The following is a 19,823-nucleotide window of genomic DNA, read 5'->3' as shown; positions in this document are numbered from 1 at the left end:
AAATTAAAATACAGGGCTTAAGGGGGCATAATTATAACAGTGATTACTTGCTTCAATTTTTACTCTTATAATCAATTAGTGAACAAACTCCATCGCACACCTGCAAGTGATTGGTGCGTAGGATAATAAGACCAGGTAGGTCGTTTCAACAGATAAGGAACTCCCACACACTATCGTTACTTGCAATTTAAAATTAATATTTATTAACACACAACGTTTCGGTCACACGACCTTCATCAGGAGTGATGTTAATAAATATTAATTTTAAATTGCAAGTAACGATAGTGTGCGGGAGTTCCTTATCTACTCTTATAATCAAAAAGCATGTCTAATTAATTTAAATTACTACGTATACAACGTAACGTTTTTTTCCATTCATTTTTTTTTGTTTAATGGTTTAATTCAATTTTAATAACCAAGAAGTGTCTAATCAGGATGTGAATTACACAATGGCCTTCAGGGGGGTCAGTGATTTTGGAGGGGTGGGGGTATGGTGCAGTTGCACCCTGATTGTACAATTGTACAAATGTGCATGTGTGTGTGTGTGTGCACCATCAACAAATTGACATATCATTTAAAATGTAATTGGAAAATAATCGGAAAATAATTAACAATTCCTTAAATTTTTTTGGCAAAGTGCTTCACAACAGAGGTTTACTATTAAAATTAAAACATGGAAGAAAAATTGTGTGATTATTCCTTAAAACCTAAAGTTTTAATTTTTATTATTATTATTATTATTATTATTATTATTACAAGTTAGTGCCCAAGCCCGGAGAGGGCGACGGCCCTATTGGTTTCCTAAGGATTATTTTTTTCTATCATTATTTTTAGGGCCCAAGCCCTGAAAGGTTTTCCTAAGGGTTTTTATTTTATTTTATTTTTTACGACTTCTCAGGCACTTTTGAGGCCCTTAACTTGTTCGAAAACTCTTGAAACTTTGCACACAGGTCAGAACCCGCAGCCATCAGAGCCGGGCTGAAGCTGGTACCTGAGCAGGGGGGCTCAACAGCGCTCCCTTAAATGGGGTCCGAAAATTTGGTCTATATATCATACATTCCAACACGATCTCATGAAAGTGCATATCTATTGCACGAATGATATTTCTCGTATCATTTATACGCAAAAAGGAGTTTTTGCGTTCAAATGATACGCACTGTAAACCCATTGGGTAGGATTAGGGGTGAGGAGTGCGTGCGTATTACACGCCATAAAGTGCGTATCATATGCACGCGAAAACTGCGTATCTCATCAAGCCAAACAACTTTTACTTTTTACACCAGCCCAACAGGAAGTCGGCTATTTAGGGTTGTTTGGAAAATGCTTGCTCTGGAATTTGATATATTCCTCCTAGGGAATTCATCCGATCGCCACCAAACTCAGTGTGCATGAAGTTAAGACATTGTGGATGATAAATTTCCAGCAGATTTTTGATATCTCGAACGGTTTGGTCGTGGCGAGGAAATGAATTTACAGCGAAAAAGGGAAACAGGAAGTGTGTAATAACTTCTGCATACATTAACTGACCTTGATGAAACTTCAACTGTGTGTTCATTGTAAGAGGCCGATCACATGGATGTGATTATTGTGAGTCAAAGTTATAGCGCCACCAACTGGCAGCAGGACGTCTGTCACTTTCAAAATGTTTCGAGCTGGACAACTTTCTACTTATAGTCATTAGATCCGACCAACAGGAAGTCAGATATTTTGGTCTGAATGTGGATTTTTTGCAAAATCAGCCTCTGAATTTTTACCCACTCCTCTTAAGTGGTTTATTTAATTCCCACCAAACGTTTTCAACATGATGAAAATACATTAAATGTAAACGGATATTGAATATCTCAAACAGTTTTGCTATGGCGAGGGATTAAAGTCATGTCAAAAAAAGAAAAAACAGGAAAAGTCTCATATCTTCTAAAAATTTTATTACACACCATTTTTTTCTATATAAAATTCTACAAATATTACAACTAAAACCATTTTATTCAGTTTTTTCAATTCAAGAAGCATGTATAAGTTAAAAACAGGCAGAATAGTGCTGTTTGTTTTAAGAAAATCAAGTCATAAATAGGGCTATGCTGCCCTCTTGTGTTCAAAATAGTACATAAAAGTTTCAGGTAGGCCTATTGTATTTATATATAAATATTATTTCCCTGCTTTTCTGTTCCCTCATACAGACACTCAAACTTCTTCATCAGATTTGATCTGAACATGTTGAGGACTATTTGGCTGTAAAATTAGAATATAACATTATTACAAGAGTTAAAGAGGTTAAAAAATAAAGCAAAATGTCTTGTTTTCGGTGTCATGAGACACTAAGCAAATAATTGGTTTTATGAAATGTGTCAGTTTCTAATAATGTATTTGAAAAATGTGTGATAATGCACTGCAACAAAATCAACAATAAAAAACCCTACGATTTACCTGACAGCAAAATACCTGCTTTCATTAAAGTCCTGTAGTTGATTCATAGAGTGGTCATACTTCTTACAGAGGGGATTTGTTACGGCTGTTCTGGGTGGAGGGATTGAACTGAAACATCATGAGAATCAGAGAATTAACGGTTTTAATGAACTTATTATCAATGCACTTGCTAAAGGTCACAACCATAATAAACAAACAAACAAACACACAATATTTTACTTTGTCGTCAATATCTGCTTGCTATCATTCTGTTGGCCATACAGATTGTTGTTTATAACTGAATAATTTTAATTGAATATAAAGAAATGTTATTATACCTGAAATTTAGTGGCACATCCATAGACACATCACTCCTCATAGACACACAGCTGCGCTCTGGCTCTGATCTCTTCTGATGAACTGAACTAAAACAGAGAGAGATTAAAGTGAATCATTTGAATTGCTTGATATTTATGTATCATTAAAAACTTATGATATTTAAATTTACACCATGTTGATACAAAACCTGTACCGAACCAAGCAATTTCACGTGTCTCTCTGCCTAATATCTAATACGAATGCCATAATAACATGAATAACTAGTATATAAAACATTGTAATATAAATATGACACACATCTGAGCTATGGTTCTGATCTCTTCTGCTGAAATGTAACTGTAACCGAACAGATTTAAGAAATTATACAAGGAATTATACCACAAATTAATCAGGAATCAGACACTCTGATATTACCTTAATAATTTCGACAACAGTTTATGAACTTATTAACACATGCACTTGCTGAAGGTCACAACTGTAATAAACAAACAGTATTTTACTTTGTGGTCAATTTCTGTGTGCTGTCATTTTTATGACCAGACCACTTGTGGTTTATAACTAAATAATTTAAATTGAATATAAAGAAATGTTATACCTGAAATTTAGTGGCACATCCATAGACGCATCACTCCTCATAGACACACAGCTGGGCTCTGGATCTGATCTCTTCTGATGAACTGAACTATAACAGAGAGAGATTAAAGTGAATCCTTTGAATTACTGTATTACTATTAGTTTATTAAAAACACTTATGATCTTTTCATTTACAATGTTGATACAAAAACCATAAAAGGTGGGAGTGCTTTCATAGATGTGTCTCTCTGCCTAAAATCTATAAAAACATGAATACCTTGTATTTAAAACATCATAATATAAATATGACACGTCTGAGCTCTGGTCTTATTGTTTTTATTAAAATTATCACTTACACACACACACACACACTCACACAAACATGTTTTTGGGAGACTCTAATTTTGTCAATTAAAGGTGATTTAATCTAGTGTTTATTCAAAGTACCTGCATCCTGGAGAAAACTCTTCATCTCTGGATGTCTGTGTGTCATCCATGATGAAGCTGAACAGTTGAAACAGAATATGATCTTCACCACTGACTCTGGATGAAAATGACACACAATAATTCAGCTGAACGGAACCTGAGAGTCAGAGAAACAGGATCATGAGACGCGGCGTTCACTCAAATACACAATGTTACTCGAATAGCCTATTAGGCTACACAAAGGGAAAAACCCCACAGACAACACGAAACCAATTAAACCAGGTTAATTTGAAATATCATAAAACTATGAAATGATCAAATACATGTCAAATACATGTACATTACGTCCTTTGTAAAAAAAAAAAATAATATATGAATGCGGAAGTCACATGTAAAGTAAAGCGTCTCAAGACCTTAACACTCACCTTGATCAACATTTAATTACATATCGATTAAAAAAACCTCCTCCATCCGTTCTTTCTAGTAGCTACATAAATGCACATTCACGGCTTAGTTTTTATTAAGGTTATAAACCTTTGATACTCCGTATAGAATCGATTCTGGTTGTTTTAGATGCGCGGTTGTGCATGTGTAATATTTTTTGTGGAGTTTGGACTTTGAGCACACAAGATATAAATGAGCCACACCTAACAAATATGTGAACTGTGTGAACTGTCAGGTGTTTGTTGAGATATGATGAGGATCTGAACTTCTTGCTGCACTGATCACAGCTGGATGGGTTTTCATGACAGCGCAGATGAAGTGGCTGTTGTTCTGGAAATATTCACCTGATTGTACACCAAGGATTAATATATGTCCAGATTCCCCGCAATGAGGCTCGTCAGCAGCACGTCCACTGAGGCTGATTCACTTACATCACACAACCTCACATCGCTCTGAAAATCCAGAGACAGACGACACTCGTCCAGACCATCAAAGATGAACAACACTTTATTTGTCACTGGATATTTCCATTTCTTTAGTTTCAGGGAAAAAGACATGAAGAAGCTCTGAAAGACTAAGTGTTTTGTCCTTCATCAGATTGATCTCTCTGAAAGGAAGTGGAAATATGAGCTGGACGTCCTGATTCTCTTTCTCTTCAGCCCAGTCCAGGATGAACTTCTGCACAGAGACTGTTTTTCCAATGCCAGCGACTCCCTTTGTCAGCACAGTTCTGATGGGTTTGTCTTGTCCAGGTAAAGGTCTAAAGATGTCATTGCATTTGATTGGTGTGTCCTCTGTTGCTGCTCTCCTGGATTGTGTCTCAATCTGTCTCACCTCATGTTCATTACTGATCTCTCCACTCTCACTCTCTGTGATGTAGAGCTCTGTGTAGATCTCATTCAGGAGTGTTGGGTTTCCCTGCTGTGCTGTTCCCTCATATAGACACTCAAACCTCTTCTTCAGATTTGATTTAAACCTGTTGAGGACTTCATGGCTGTAAAATTAAAATACCACAGTATTAACAAACACAATGTCTTTTTTTAATCATATATTTTGTTGATATGTAATACCTGAGTTCAGTCTGTGTATCTCCACTCTTAAAATCTACTGGGCGAATCATAGACGCGTCTCTCCTCATAGACACACCCCAGGTGAAAAAATTATTAAAATAAATTTTATTTAAGTGCACTTAGTACACTTCCATAATACACTTTCATAATGTACTTAAAGTGCTCTATTTTCGACACACTTATTTTGCACTTAATATACTAAAAGCTTATCTTTAGTACTGCTTAATATAAACTTAAAATCATCTTAGTGTACTCAATTGTGCTTTTTTGAGACACACTTAAGATGAATTTAAGTGTATTTTTAATATACTATTTCATATTTTTAAAAAATGTATTTTGTTACCACTTTAAGTATAATTGAAATCATCTTTAAATACAATAATAAACTATTTAAATTATAATAATAATAATATTACATTATATACAAATTATACTTAGAATGTATTCCTAGATTAAAAAAGTGCACTAAAATACATTTTATTACACTTCCATAATACACTTTCATAATGTACTTAAAGTGCTCTATTTTCGACACACTTATTTTGCACTTAATATACTAAAAGCTTATCTTTAGTACTGCTTAATATAAACTTAAGATCATCTTAGTGTACTCAATTGTGCTTTTTTGAGACACACTGAAGATAAACTAAAGTGTATTTTTAATATACTATTTCATATTTTCAACAAATGTATTTCGTTACCAGTTTTAGTATAATTGAAACCATCTTTAAATACAATAATAAACTATTTAAATTATAATAATAATAATATGTAATTATATACAAATTATACTTATAATGTATTCCTAGATTAAAAAAGTACACTAAAATACATTTTATTTAAGTGCACTTAATACACTTCCATAATGTATTTAAAGTGCTCTATTTTCACGCACTTATTTTGTACTTAATATACTAAAGAAATGTTCTTTAGTACTTCTTAATATAAACTTAAGATCATCTTAGTGTACTCAACTGTGCTATTTTGAGACACACTGAAGATGAACTTAAACTATTCTGTGTAATTTTTCAATAGTATATCTTATTTATATGCACTAAAAATACATTTAAAATGTCAATGGTATTTAGTATACTTTCTTAATTACACTTAAGTACTACTTTAGTATTTTCCCTATATGAAAATAAAGTGCTATTTCTTGTGCTAAAAACAACTGTAAAAATAATACATTATAAATACACTAATTAAAAGTATGTTTTAATTTAAATAGTAATTAAGTGTAATTAATAAAGTATAATAAAAGCCTTATTTTTTTATGTATTTTTAGTGCATTAAAAAATATATACTTTTGAAAAAAAAGACAGAAGAGTTTTTTAGTGTATTTCTTACAAGTACATTTTAACACATTAAAAATAGTTCATTGCTAGTGTACTTTGATAGCTATGTAAAAGTACACTAACAATGAACTATTTTTAATGCGTTAAAAATGTACTTGTAAGAAATACACTAAAAAAACTCTTCTGTCTATTTTTTCAAAAGTATATTTTTTTATGCACTAAAAATACATTTAAAATATAAATGGTATTTAGTATACTTTATTAATTACACTTAAGTACTACTTAAGTAAAAAAATACTTTTAATTAGTGTATTAATAGTGTATTATTTTTACAGTTGTTTTTAGCACAAAAAATATGAATGTACTACAAATGTACTTTCTTGTACTTAAGTGTATTTTTAGTGCACTAAAGTACACTTTTTTTTCACCTGGGACAGCTGGGCTCTGGTTCTGATCTCTTCTGATGAACTGAACTATAACAGAGTTTAAAGTTAAAAATACTTGCCATATTCAACATATTACATGTGCATTTATCAATAAAACAACCACTCTTTATGATTATTTAATTTACACTGTTAAGAATTGTACACTGAAATGAGTTCTTTCACAGATGTCTCTCTGTGTGAGCAACACTATACTGTATGCATTAAAATATTACATAAAACATTCTTCTTGTACATTATTCATTTATTGTAGAATATATTACTGATAATGCTCTGATAATATAAAATGCCATACTATAATACATTTTTTATAGAAATGAAATACCTGAGATCAGTCTGTGTATCTTCACTCTTAAAACGTATTATAATATCCATAGATGCGTCACTCCTCATAGACACACAGCTGGGCTCTGGCTCTGATCTCTACCGATGAACTGAACTATAACATATAAAATGTATAATTCATGGTGATAATATTTTAATATAAGTGTAACGACTCAAACAGGAGGATGCAATAATGCAAAAATAAAAAGTAAAACTCTTTATTGGAAGTTTAACAGATAAGTCAGATGTAAACAGACACACACAAAACACGGAGGCAGTCGAGTGGCGCAGGGACCTCAATGGGCAACACGGGTGATGATGATGGTGAGGCTGAAAGATATCCGTGACGTGCAAGGTGAGAATTCCAGACAGAGAACGAAGAACACGAAGAACAATCCAACAGGAACACACCGACGCCAGACAGAAACAGGAACGGGAATGAACATATGGAACGCCGTTGGGGACAATACCTATTATATGCAACGCGTGAATTTTGGACGCATTAACACGCACAGTTTGTACGCGTCTTTTTGGTCCGTGTAAACGCGAACGTTTTTTGTCATGTTATTTAAAGACACGATCGTTTGTATCGCCTTAAAGCAACATTTATGGCCGTGTATTTTTTGTTACGTGTTTCTAGACGAACGTTTTCGTCGTGTAAACATGACATGTTTGAACGTGTAATATTTCTGAGTCTTATTTGATGTGCGACATACAAATTTTTCTGTTTTAGTTAAATTGGTGATAATTTATAGTCAATGAATAAATGCATTCAATGACTGCATGAATTGACATTATATTATTTTGTAACATTAAAGGAATTTGTCCATAGGCGTCGATTTCGGGGGGGACTTTCGTCATGAGTCATTTTGTACCCACCACTTTTAACTTCCGTCCATATTAATTTGACTTTTGGTTCGATTTTTTTTGACCGTTTTCAGTGGTTGTGAGGAGCAATATGAGAGAGAAATTTGGTAATCATTGTCTGACCCAACAAAAAAATTTAGGATTTAATATAGCTATAAAAAGTAAATATAGCAGAATCATATGGTGACGCATTGCTGCCACATACATATTATTTTTTCACCTCAATTATGTCTAATAACGAGATCTTATGTCGTTTTAAAATAACGATGCATTTTAATTGTTTATTAATGAACTAGTCTTTTCTAAATCAGTGTAGGCTGCCTGCATACATATCTCCACATCTCCGCTGTAATGTAGCCTAGATGCGCCTTTCATTCGGACAGGATTACATAATCAGATGGTAGCTACCGTATTTGCTTTCGATTGGATTTTTTTTCGTTGGTGGACATTTTTTTTAGTAACTTTATAGTTATATTTCTCATGTCTGTGAGGCTTGTCTATACACTGTTTGTCAGTTCATTTTTGAGGCGCGCTCCAATTCACAGAGATCATGAAAGCGCGCCCTGTTCGTTTTCTTTTATTTTACAAAGGCACACCGTTTTCTTGTTGTTGTGAGTTTACACAAATAAAAGTAGTTGCGACTGATGTATTATTATATTCTGTATGACCAGAAATGGAGTATTTTAAGTTGTTTCCATGCACTGTTGATAGGAAAATGCGAGTGATGGCACCGGCGCCTCCATCCATGTCATAGTGCGCGCTCCACACTCCGCACAAACACTCGGATATGCGCTTCATAATAGCAAACATTTATCTAGGTTAACGTTAGAGCGAGCGGCCATGCCAGACGGATAATCCTCTTCACATGTTTAACTAATCAAATTCTGTTGCATTTTATTGCGCCAGTTTGAAAAGGGCGGCTGAAACACTTAGCCTATACAGATAAACGCCCAACGCTGGTGTTTTTCTTTAAACAAATTCGTTTAGGCTTTAAAATAAATATTGTTTATGGGCTAATTAATGCCACAATAATTTATTTATTTTATTTGTTTTGCATTGAATACCATTGAATATTTATCATTGAATGCATTGAATATTTGCTATGCACCGCTATGCCATCCTCCCATAGAAAGACACGTTAAGAGCCACCTATTTTCCTTATAATAAAGGGTTTCTATGAAAGGAAAACGCTTAATGTATAATTAAATGCATTGCGTTCATATTCTTTATCACTGAAGCTTTTTCTTTATTATAAGGGTGTATTATTCCATTAAAAAGGGACTGTTTATAAGGTGACAATCCGTTATACATCTTGAAGATTTTTGTATTGTATTGTATCTTCTGTTATAAACACGAAGATTGACATTTCGTTAATTAAACAAAATAAGAACACAATTAAGGTGTAAAAAATAAACAACTTAGGCTATGTTCTGTTAGATGTGTTTTGACTACTTTTTGTTTAATTATATCTCTAGTTAATGAAGATATATAGCCTATTAACAATCATTCATATCATTACTTTTACGAAGTGGACGAGCGGAGCGGAATATTCAGAAATGCGCTCTACACTCACGAGCTCTGATCGGAACAAACCCGAACCTCACTGTCTGCTGAACTTGCGCAGAAACATCAAAATATAACCAGCTTTTTAAAATGGTTTTTAAAAACTAAACACTATTTTAGCACAAATTATGAGCTTATTGGCGATTTTTTTTTTATAACTATTGACAAAATTAGAATATAGTAAAAGGTTGTTTTTTTTTTTTTTACTTTTGGGTGGGCCTGTTGAAAAGTGGGGCCGTGCCTGAGCTACAGGACATCGTCTTCCAAAACATAACCTGCGCGAAAGAGAGAAAAAAAATGAATGCGTCATTGTACCCAGCACTTCTGAAAATGCACTTCCGAATGCGTCTCTGTCCCCAGCACATTTCAAACCAAACTGACGCCCATGAATTTGTCCTGTAGGTAAAGTAAACGACCATATTTCCCCTCTGGTTAATACATTCGAGGTGTCTATTTGGACCACTGCAAATAGCCTACTTGTTGGTAGAACTAATTACACTAGGCCAGTCTACCCTATATGTGGAAAAAGTCACTTTAGTCAGCGGTTTCTGTGGCGTGTAAAGGGAGACCGGGTTTCTATTCCCACTGACAGCGCTTTTTTTATATAACTTTACAGTTATTAAACGCATTTGTTTTCAATAAAAATGATTTGAATTAAAATTCATTTTAATTCATAAAAGTTACATTTAGGTAGGTTCGGGGTACAGGTAGCTCTAGGTCTTTAATATCTCAATAAGTTGCCATGATTTTAATATTGTTTTATAAATCTAATGATCTACTGTCAGTTATATTGCAGGATGTTTAATGCACAACAAGATGAGCAAATAGTAACGTTATCTGTCACTATTTATAAGTAAATAGCATCTAAATGTCTACTGAATCCACAACTGTTGCTATTTACACTTGGACTTGGACTGGCTGCCCCACAGTTTACGTGGTCCGCCTGCTGTAGTGATTCTATAATGTTTATGTGTCGTATGATTGTGTCTGTGTTTAAATGTTGAATAAAGATTTGTAAATTGTCATAGGCTACTGGTGCTTTGTTTTCTGCTTTTGTATTTGCCTTATTGTTATAATATAATTGTTAAATTTGTGATTGTTACAATATATTGTTGTTATTAGATTTTTATCTGACATATACAGTATACATACAGTATGTGTATTAATTATTTCCAGTCAACCTTACATCCCGACTTCAAGGAGCATTCCAGAGTCTCTCATACCAGATTGATGCTGGCCCACTCGGAGATTACTCCAGTCATTTTGAAAAAACAATAGCCACAGTATTTAGTATTTAGCTTTTGCTAACTTTATTATTCATTGTATTTATTAAAGTTGAATGATTTATGGCATTTATTGGCACTATTATGTATAATTATTGACACCCCACCGTGGACCTCACTAATTATTAAACCCTGGCTATGGCCATATCCAGTGTTGTATGTTGTATACAGGGCTGGACTGGGACAGAAAATCGGCCCTGGCATTTTGGCCCAGACTGGCCCACTACATATGATCATAAACACCACCCATCTTTGCACGCCTTTGAATATGTTTTTGTTCAACTCCTATTCATTAAAACCACTAATGCCATGTAATGAGTGAGTAAAAACGAGTGAGAATTAACAGATGAAATAAGTACAAAATTGTAATTTATATACAGTCGAACTATACTCCACAGTGGTGAATCCAAAAAACAAGCTATAAGCTGTATTGGCATATACCAGTGTTTCTCACAGGAATTTTGGTACAACTGTGGTTTTGCATAATAATAGTTAAATATTAATCTCATGATAGTAGCCTAATATCCATATATTGTAAAAAATAATGCACCGAAAAATAAAGAAAACTTTCATAATTAGTTTTGTACTAATTTCTATACTTGAAAGAGATAAGCACATGATCTTTTATTTTGACGCAAACTGCATCAAGCTTTTATTTGGGCGGAAAACATGGATACAAACGCGTCTCATTAAACTTCTAGCAAATTGCTGTAATCGTCAACTATGCAGATGAGGAAATAATCTGTAACTGGGTTATGGGTTCCTACACTCATAGCCAAAGTGTTTTGAAAGTAGTTCTGCTTACCGCGGACTCTACGTTACACTTTCTCATCTCTCTCCTGATCCTCCTTCACTATCCTCATCATCAGCCACTGGAGCTGATGAAGGTCCTGCTGCTGCAAAAAACATATATATCTTGACACATTTTACAGCGTCTGCTTGAAGGGCCTGTATCTATTTTTCACGCTATTCCTCTGCACATTCCTTGCGTTTCTTCTCCATCTCTGACTATTTTGACAGATACACACTTGACACTGCACGCTCACTCAAGCACGCAGCCCAGAGGGGGAGGTGTTTAAAGATGTGATTGGGCCAGCCCAGTGTCAATCAAGAAAACAACCAATGGGCCGCTGATCTACGCGTTTCATGGGCCGGTCTGTCAGTGAAAAAAAAAACAACTAAGGCTTACTTTTTTTTTTGACCAATGCATTACACCGGCATTAACCCAGCGCCGTCAATTAAACAAAACAAAACGAATGGGCCGCCGATGTACGAGTTTTATGGGCCATAAAAATAAAATAAAAAATAAAGTATGAGATGTATCGGCCCAAAAGCACGTCGGTGCTGACGAAAAGCATTTGCCCGGTATGCCAGATTACCAGTCCAGCCCTGGTTGTATACATATGTTAACATATGTTATACATGTGTATATAGCCTGTTATAAGAGGATGCCAACTGAACGCAGTCTGTAAAAGTTCTTTGACAGTTTAATAAAAAAATTCTATGAGCCATCGTAGAGAGTCAAGTCAAGTCAAGAATATTTATATAGCGCTTTTCACAAAACAGATTGCATCAAAGCAGCTTCACAGCATAAACCAAAATAACACAACAAGGTTTGTTTCTAGTGTCAATTTATTGATTGATAAAATTAAATTAAATATTCCCAAAATATCCCCAATTGAGCAAGCCAAAGGCAACAGTGGCAAGAAACCGAAAACTCCATCAGCAATCCACTTTTCCACGTTACCGGAGACAAAAAACCTGCATGAGTACAAACGGGATGAGATGCCACAGCATGACACAGCACTGACATCACAACCAACGTATAAATGCATTGTAGCGAAGTACCACTACAATTGAAAGTTAGCTGGTTGAGGCGGCCAAATATGGATCAGATTCCGGTCAGAGAATCAGGAGTGGAGAAGAGATTCTTGATAATAAGGCGTTTATTTATCTTGTATATGCATCTGGGTTATGCATCTGTGCTTGTATATGGTCTACAGAAAGAAATAAAGAGAAATAATTTACAATAATATTCGTTGAATATACATGTCTCCTTGCATTAATTCCACTCAGAAAATAAACAAACAAAAAATATATTCCAGTTAAATGCCAATATTAATCACAAGGAAGTAAACAAAATACAGTAGTACACAGCTGTAAACAACTCGCGCTGTGTCGGAGAAAAACACTAACGTGTCTGGTGATGACTCATCAGGGGTGCGTTTCCCGAAAGCATCGTTGGCCAACTATGGTCGCAAGTTCCGTCGTTACCAATAGAGTTCAATGGACATTGCGATGAACTTGCGACCATAGTTGGCCAACGATGCTTTCGGGAAACGCACCCCAGATTAGTTCGGCAGATTACGGCCGAAATAAACGGTCAAATCCAAGCAATATAAACATAAGAAATTACCAATCACATGCGTGTCACATACTAATAAGGTATAGATATATATGCACTTACATGTATTGCATGAACGCATTTACACAGAACGAAACCACCAGCATAAACAATGATTCACCGTCATCTTTTACCGGGGTGCGTCGCTAATATAGGAACGTGTAGGAAACAATAAACAAAACATTAGTTCCTAGGACAGGCTTTCTTACACAGCCGCCCCAATTATCTGTCTAGATAATTAAACACTCTAGGAAAGTCTGTCTGCAGTGTCCGTGTCATAATCCTCAAGATGAGGAAGTGGTATCAGTCGGACAACTGGACGGGTGTAGGTTTTCTCTTTAACCTTGACTTTGGCGATACGGATTCTACCATCAGCCCCAGCCAGGGTCTCCATCACAGTGCCGACGGGCCAGAGCGCCCGTGGAAGTTGGGGATCGACAATAAGCACTACTTGACCCACTGTCAGTTCTTTGCCATCCGTCCTCCACTTGTGACGACCTTGTAAGCTTGGGAGGTAATGGCGAATGAAGGCAGTCCAGAAACAGTCAGCCAGCACCTGACTGTGTCGCCATCTCCGTCTTCCTAGCAAGTTGTTAGAGTCGTACAGGACCTGAGGTAGAGAGGCATCACGGCGACCCATAAGAAGCAAGTTCGGTGTCACTGGATCCAAATCTGCGACATCTGAGGATACATAGCCGAGCGGCTTGGCATTTAAGATGCTTTCAACTTCCACTAGAAGGGTTTGTAGTACTGGTTCTGGGACTGACTGCTCTCGCAGGATTACCCGCAGCGCTGTCTTGACTGATTTGACCTCACGCTCCCAGGTTCCCCCGAAGTGAGGAGCACTTGGTGGATTATGGCGGAACCGGATTTTCTGCCCAGCCAGCAGCTCCTGGAGCTTTGGAGACATGGCAGTGAAGGTCTCTTGTAGTTCTCGATTACCTCCGACGAAATTAGTGCCATTATCACAAAGCAGTTCCATGGGCTTGCCTCTTCGTGCTATGAATCGACGCAGAGAGAGCAGGAATGCGTCAGTGTCCAAATGCTCTAATAGATCCAGGTGCACACACCTTGTCGTCATACACTTGTAGATAATCCCCCATCTTTTCTCTTGGCGGCGACCAACTTTGACTGCAAATGGGCCGAAGCAGTCTACACCTGTAGAATGGAAAGGTGGCTTATACAGGTTCAGCCTGCAGGGCGGTAGATCAGCCAATCGTGGGGTTTGAGGCTTAGCACGCCACCGCTGACAGTCTTGACAGTTGCGTTGCTGTTTACGAATTGCTTCTCGGCCTCTAAGTACCCAGTACTGACGACGCAGTTCAGCTAGGACCCTTTCCGAGCCAGGGTGAAGAAGTCGCTGATCGGTCTCCTTGATTAGCAGCTTGGTGATGGGATGGCCAGGATCTAACACAATTGGATGTATAGTATCCAGGTCAAGGTCACCTGCACGACGTAGCCTTCCACCCACTCTAATGAGACCAGTGTGCCCATCATATTCGGGGGCAAGAGAGCTCAAACGGCTGTCAGATGGAACTGACTGTCTAGCCTTTAAAGCCCTGACTTCAGTTGGGAATGAATCACTTTGGGCCTGTGCCAGGAGGAGCCTCTCTGCTTCAATATAATCAGAAGCCCCGACAAGAGTGTCATTATCTGTGCCGGCCGCCCCATGCAGGGATCTAACAGTAGCCTGGACAAGCTCTTGCCATGTGTGGAACTGGCTTGGATCAGGAAGGGAACTATTAGGCGCGGAAACAGTGCCAATAAAGGCAGCCTTCTTCAACTCGCTGGAATCTGGCTCTTTTCCAATTTTAGGTGTGGATGGCCACTGATCAACTGACTGGTTCAGGAAGGATGGACCTGAGCTCCACTTATGAGGACCTGCCAACTCAGTTAGTGTAAGACCTCGTGTGATGTGGTCAGCAGGGTTGTTAACCGACTCAACATACCTCCATTCAGCCATATCGGTGAGGGTCTGTATTTCTGCTACACGTGTTCCGACAAACACCTTGTAGCGGCAAGACTCCGATGTCAGCCAGTATAACACAGTGGTGGAGTCAGACCAGAAAGTAACCTTGTGAATAGGAATGGTCAACTCTGTTTGGATCACCTTGGCCAACTGGGCACCAGTCAGCGCTGCACTCAGCTCCAAACGAGGCATGGACAGACATTTCCTCGGTGCTACTCTAGACCTGGCCAAGACAAAAGTTACAGTGACTTGTCCTTGACTGTCTGTGGTACGCAAGTATGCAACCGAGCCATAAGATCTTTCCGATGCGTCACTGAAGACATGAAGTTCTCGGATGACAGAACTGTTGTCATTGAAGGCAGAGGTGTATGTACGAGGGAACTGCAACTGAAGGAGAGTCGGTAGTTCTCCTACCCAGGCAAGCCACTGTTCTCTCAAATGCAGAGGTTCAATGGGGTCGTCCCAACCAAGGTTATTCTTCCAAAGGTCTTGGACGAGAACCTTGGCCCTGGTGGTGAATGGGATGATGAACCCCAAAGGGTCATATTGACTTGCCAATGTCCTATACATATTCCTCATGGTAGGAGCAGTGGTCTCCGTAGAGCGTAAATTATACCCCAGGGTGTCATTGATACAGTTCCACCGTAGCCCAAGAGTGGGTTCTTGGAGGTCAGTGCTGTTTTGTGCCAACCAGCGCTCGCTATTAGCGGACTTGGCATCTGTGGGAAGGTGTTGGATCACAGATGGTACATTACTTGCCCATTGCCTTATCTCAAAGCCTCCATCGGCGAGCAGCTGGCGCAGTCCATCCACAATTTATTTTGCTTCGTTTGCAGTTGGTGTGCTGTGAAGGCAGTTGTCAACGTAAAAGGAATGTTCTACTATGTTAACTAGGTCAGCCATGTCATCTTTGTGTCCTTGGGCGTGATTTTGGAGGGCATAAATAGCACAACATGGGCTGCAGGTAGTGCCAAACGGAAGTACCTGCCATTCATATATATCAGGTTCCACGTCCCGACGCATGTCCCTCCAAAGGAACCGCAGCACTGACCTGTCCCTAGGCAGCAAGCGTACCTGATGGAACATACCTTTGATGTCCCCACTGATGGCAACCGTGTGCTGGCGGAATCTCAGGAGGACACCCAGTAAGGAAGGTCCCAAAGTCGGCCCAGGCAGCAGCTGATCATTCAAGGATTGTCCTTGATGCTTAAAGGAACAGTTAAAGACTATCCTGTCTTTACTGTTGTGATGCACCATATGGTGCGGGATGTACCAAGACTCTTCACTTTTGTTGGCTTCTTCCAGAGTGATCTTAGCCACATAACCAGCCGCCTCCAACTTCTGGATCTCATTGCAGTAAGCTTTAGCCCTCTCAGGATCCCGTACCAGCCTGCGCTCAGTGCTGCGCAAACTGGGAAGCACAGTCTCGGTTGCTACATGGAGTAGACTCATTGACGTTCGTCTCAGCAATGGTGTAGCGTAACGTTGAACACCATCCACGTTGACCCGGATTGTGGCATTTTGCAGCAGGGCGTAAGCCTCTCGATCCTGCTTGGACCTGGTGATCATTTTCTCGTTATAAGGGAGAGTATCAACCTGCCAAAGCCTTTCCACATGATGGATGAGATCATCACGGGTTGGAACTGTCATGATGTGAAGACACTGCTGATTCCCTCTTGATGGTTGCATTGGACTCATCGGGCCCTGTAGAGACCATCCGAGTTGTGTGCAAACAGCAATGGGTCCCCCAATTGGGCCTTTGCGTATGGGCTGGATTGGTGTCAGGAGGTGGGGATTATCTGACCCTATAAGGAGCAATGGCTTTACCCTGTCCACAGGAGGCAGCGGCAGATCCTTCAGGTGTCGATAGGCATTCTGCAGAGCAGACACTGGGTAGGTGTGCTCCGCTAGACACAGACCAGTCGCAGTGAATGCATTACGTATAGTGAACTTTTTCATGGGCTTGGATACTGAAGAGATCTCAAAGGATATCGATGATCCGTCAAGTTCAGTGTGAGACTGCTGAATCGTCTGTAGGGGAAGCAATTCCGGAGTGCCGGTTAACTTGAGCTGCTGTAGCACTGGCTGGAGCACTATTGTTCTCTCTGATCCGTCGTCGAGGACTGCATGGGTTTCCATAGTGTGTCGACCATTGTGGAGAAGGACTTTGACCACTTTCAACATGACCTTTGGAGAACGGTTAGGTCTGTCGAGGTAGATCCTGGTAGGTGGCAGAGTTACCATGAGTACAGCCCTGGAGGTGTCATTAATTGAGTCATGTAGAATTGTGAGATGTAACTCTTTACAGACCTTACAAGGACGTTTGAGGTTACAGGCCTCTACTGCATGTGAACGACCACATCTCCAGCAGCGTTTTCCCTCCTTAATCCAAGTGACAATTTGAGAAGTTGTTAACTTCTTGAATTGGTCACAATAGTTGAGGTAATGGTCCCTGTTGTCACAATGGGGACAATATGGCTTTGGTTTTGAACTGGGTTTCGGGTCAGCAGATTGAGGGGGCCTTATTCCACTCTCATTGGCCAGAAGAACTGGTGTAGGTCGCTCTCTGGGACGAGTGAACGTCGTAGTCTTAACATAGGACTTGGGCGAGTCACTCTGGAACAAAGCTGCAGCTCGGCTGGAGATGCGTTTCGCTTGAGACTTGATCTCCAGCCAGGTGGCCAAATCAGGAAGTGTATAGGTCTTGTCAGTACCCATCTGGAGAATACCCCTACTTAGACAGTATTCGACAAACCCATCACGATAAGCAGATGGTAATTTACTTAGCAGACGATCCACGTGAGAACCACACATGAGCTCGTAACCGTTCTGGCCCTCAAGTGTCCTCAGCATGCCCACCAATGATTGAACGGATAATGCAAAAGAGTCAAAAGCGTTAGCATCACCCATTCTCAGTGGTGGAGTACTCATGATAGCACCCAGCTCTGACTGGACGAGCTGTCTTGGCTGGCCATACTTGTCTTGGAGAGCCTGCAGTGCAGCTGAATAAGGACGCGGATGGTACATATAGGCTTTAGCCAGCTGCTGAGCACTGGGAAGTTTCAAATGGCTAAGCAAGACATGATACTTGTACTGCTCACTGAGATGGCTGTGATTGCTCAACAAGTTGTCCAGTGCTAACTTTAATAAGGCGAAGTCACTCTCATTACCACTTTCGAACACCGGCAACTTGGGTTGTGGGATGCCATAGGCTGATGCAAACAGTAGCTCTGTACCAGGGTATGCTGAATGACCATCATGCTGAAAGGGCAAGAATGAAGGTGGTTGAGCACGGCTAGGGCCAGGAGGTGGCACAGATGGAACCTGATAGCTGGTAACTGGAGGCTGCAGCGGACGTGTGCGCGTTGTCACAGGAGGGATAGCTGTCTGCAGCACAGCGTATGGCATTGTAGATGGGGGCAGTGTTGCTGTTGTAGGTTGATGTGACACTGCTGGCGTGCTTGTACTCAAGAGGTGTGCAGCAGTGGACATGACTGTGGCTCTTGATTGTGGTTGGGGTACCATATTCGATGTCGACAACACAGTACGAGCTGGTGCAGTTATAGGGGTTGTCTGAGATACATTGGAGACGGGTGAGGAGACAGCTTGTGGTAACATGTTGAGCACTGCGTGTGGTGCACTCCCGGATTCGGGTGGTCTAACTGATGGCTGAGCCACCCACGAGTCATCAGGAATAATCTGTTCTGCTGAACAAATTTGTATGGTTGAAGTCACAGCTGGTGACTGAGCAGAGGGCTGCTGGAGAGAGGGTGATTGATGAGATGGACTAATATGTACAAACTGAAGTGGAGGTGAAAGGCTGTCCTGTGAGCCTGGAGGCACAGGAGTTGTTTGACCAGAGTCCTTAATAAGCATGGAGGATACGAGCTTCGCCACCTCAAACTCAGTCTCTGCTTGTTGCAGCTTACGCTGTCTATCTAGATGCTTGGATAAGGCCTCCTTAGCTGTGAGAGCTTCCTCTTGAACACGCTGGGCCTGTTTAGCTTGTGCCTGTAGCCGCTGATATTCCACATCGGCCAGTGAGTCCTCCACGACCTGCTGGCGGAGACTTTCTAACTGCCTCTGTTTAATCTTCTCCTCCAACATAGCAGTCTGGACACTAGAGAGTTCTGGTGGAAGATAAACGCCAGTGGAGGTAATAGAGCGCCTACTTGACCTGGAATGAGAGCTCACGCCACTACGAGACGTTTTCCTCGAGCTGCTTCTTGGTTGACTGGGACAGTGGGAAGAAGCTTTAGGAGGAGGGTCCTCAGTGGGTCGATAGCCAACCTCATAATCGTCCAGGTGAGAAGGCAGATTAGTCCTGCGGCGAGGTCTGTCCATTGTCTCTAATGTGTCACTTTCTGCTGAATCCATACTGGTTTGATCTTGCACTCAATCCGGCTCGAAGGACCATATT

The 19,823-nt window shown here is 39.5% G+C and overlaps 1 protein-coding gene across 1 annotated transcript; it reads right to left on the bottom strand.

The window, feature by feature from the left end:
• Window positions 1-4,537: 4,537 nt before the first annotated feature.
• On the bottom strand, window positions 4,538-12,082 carry LOC311296759 (NACHT, LRR and PYD domains-containing protein 3-like). Its single transcript, XM_084418646.1, has 4 exons — window positions 11,836-12,082; window positions 7,319-7,432; window positions 6,979-7,023; window positions 4,538-5,179 (listed from the first exon to the last, which is right to left on the bottom strand). Exons 2-4 carry the CDS (start codon window positions 7,384-7,386, stop codon window positions 4,693-4,695), a joined length of 600 nt encoding a protein of 199 aa, XP_084274772.1. The 5' UTR covers window positions 7,387-7,432; window positions 11,836-12,082; the 3' UTR covers window positions 4,538-4,692.
• Window positions 12,083-19,823: the final 7,741 nt, after the last annotated feature.

This window comes from Rutilus rutilus (genome assembly GCF_951802725.1).
Source record: "Rutilus rutilus genome assembly, chromosome: 9".
NCBI classification, from domain to species: domain Eukaryota; kingdom Metazoa; phylum Chordata; class Actinopteri; order Cypriniformes; family Leuciscidae; genus Rutilus; species Rutilus rutilus.
This window is presented reverse-complemented; position numbering and strand designations above follow the sequence as displayed.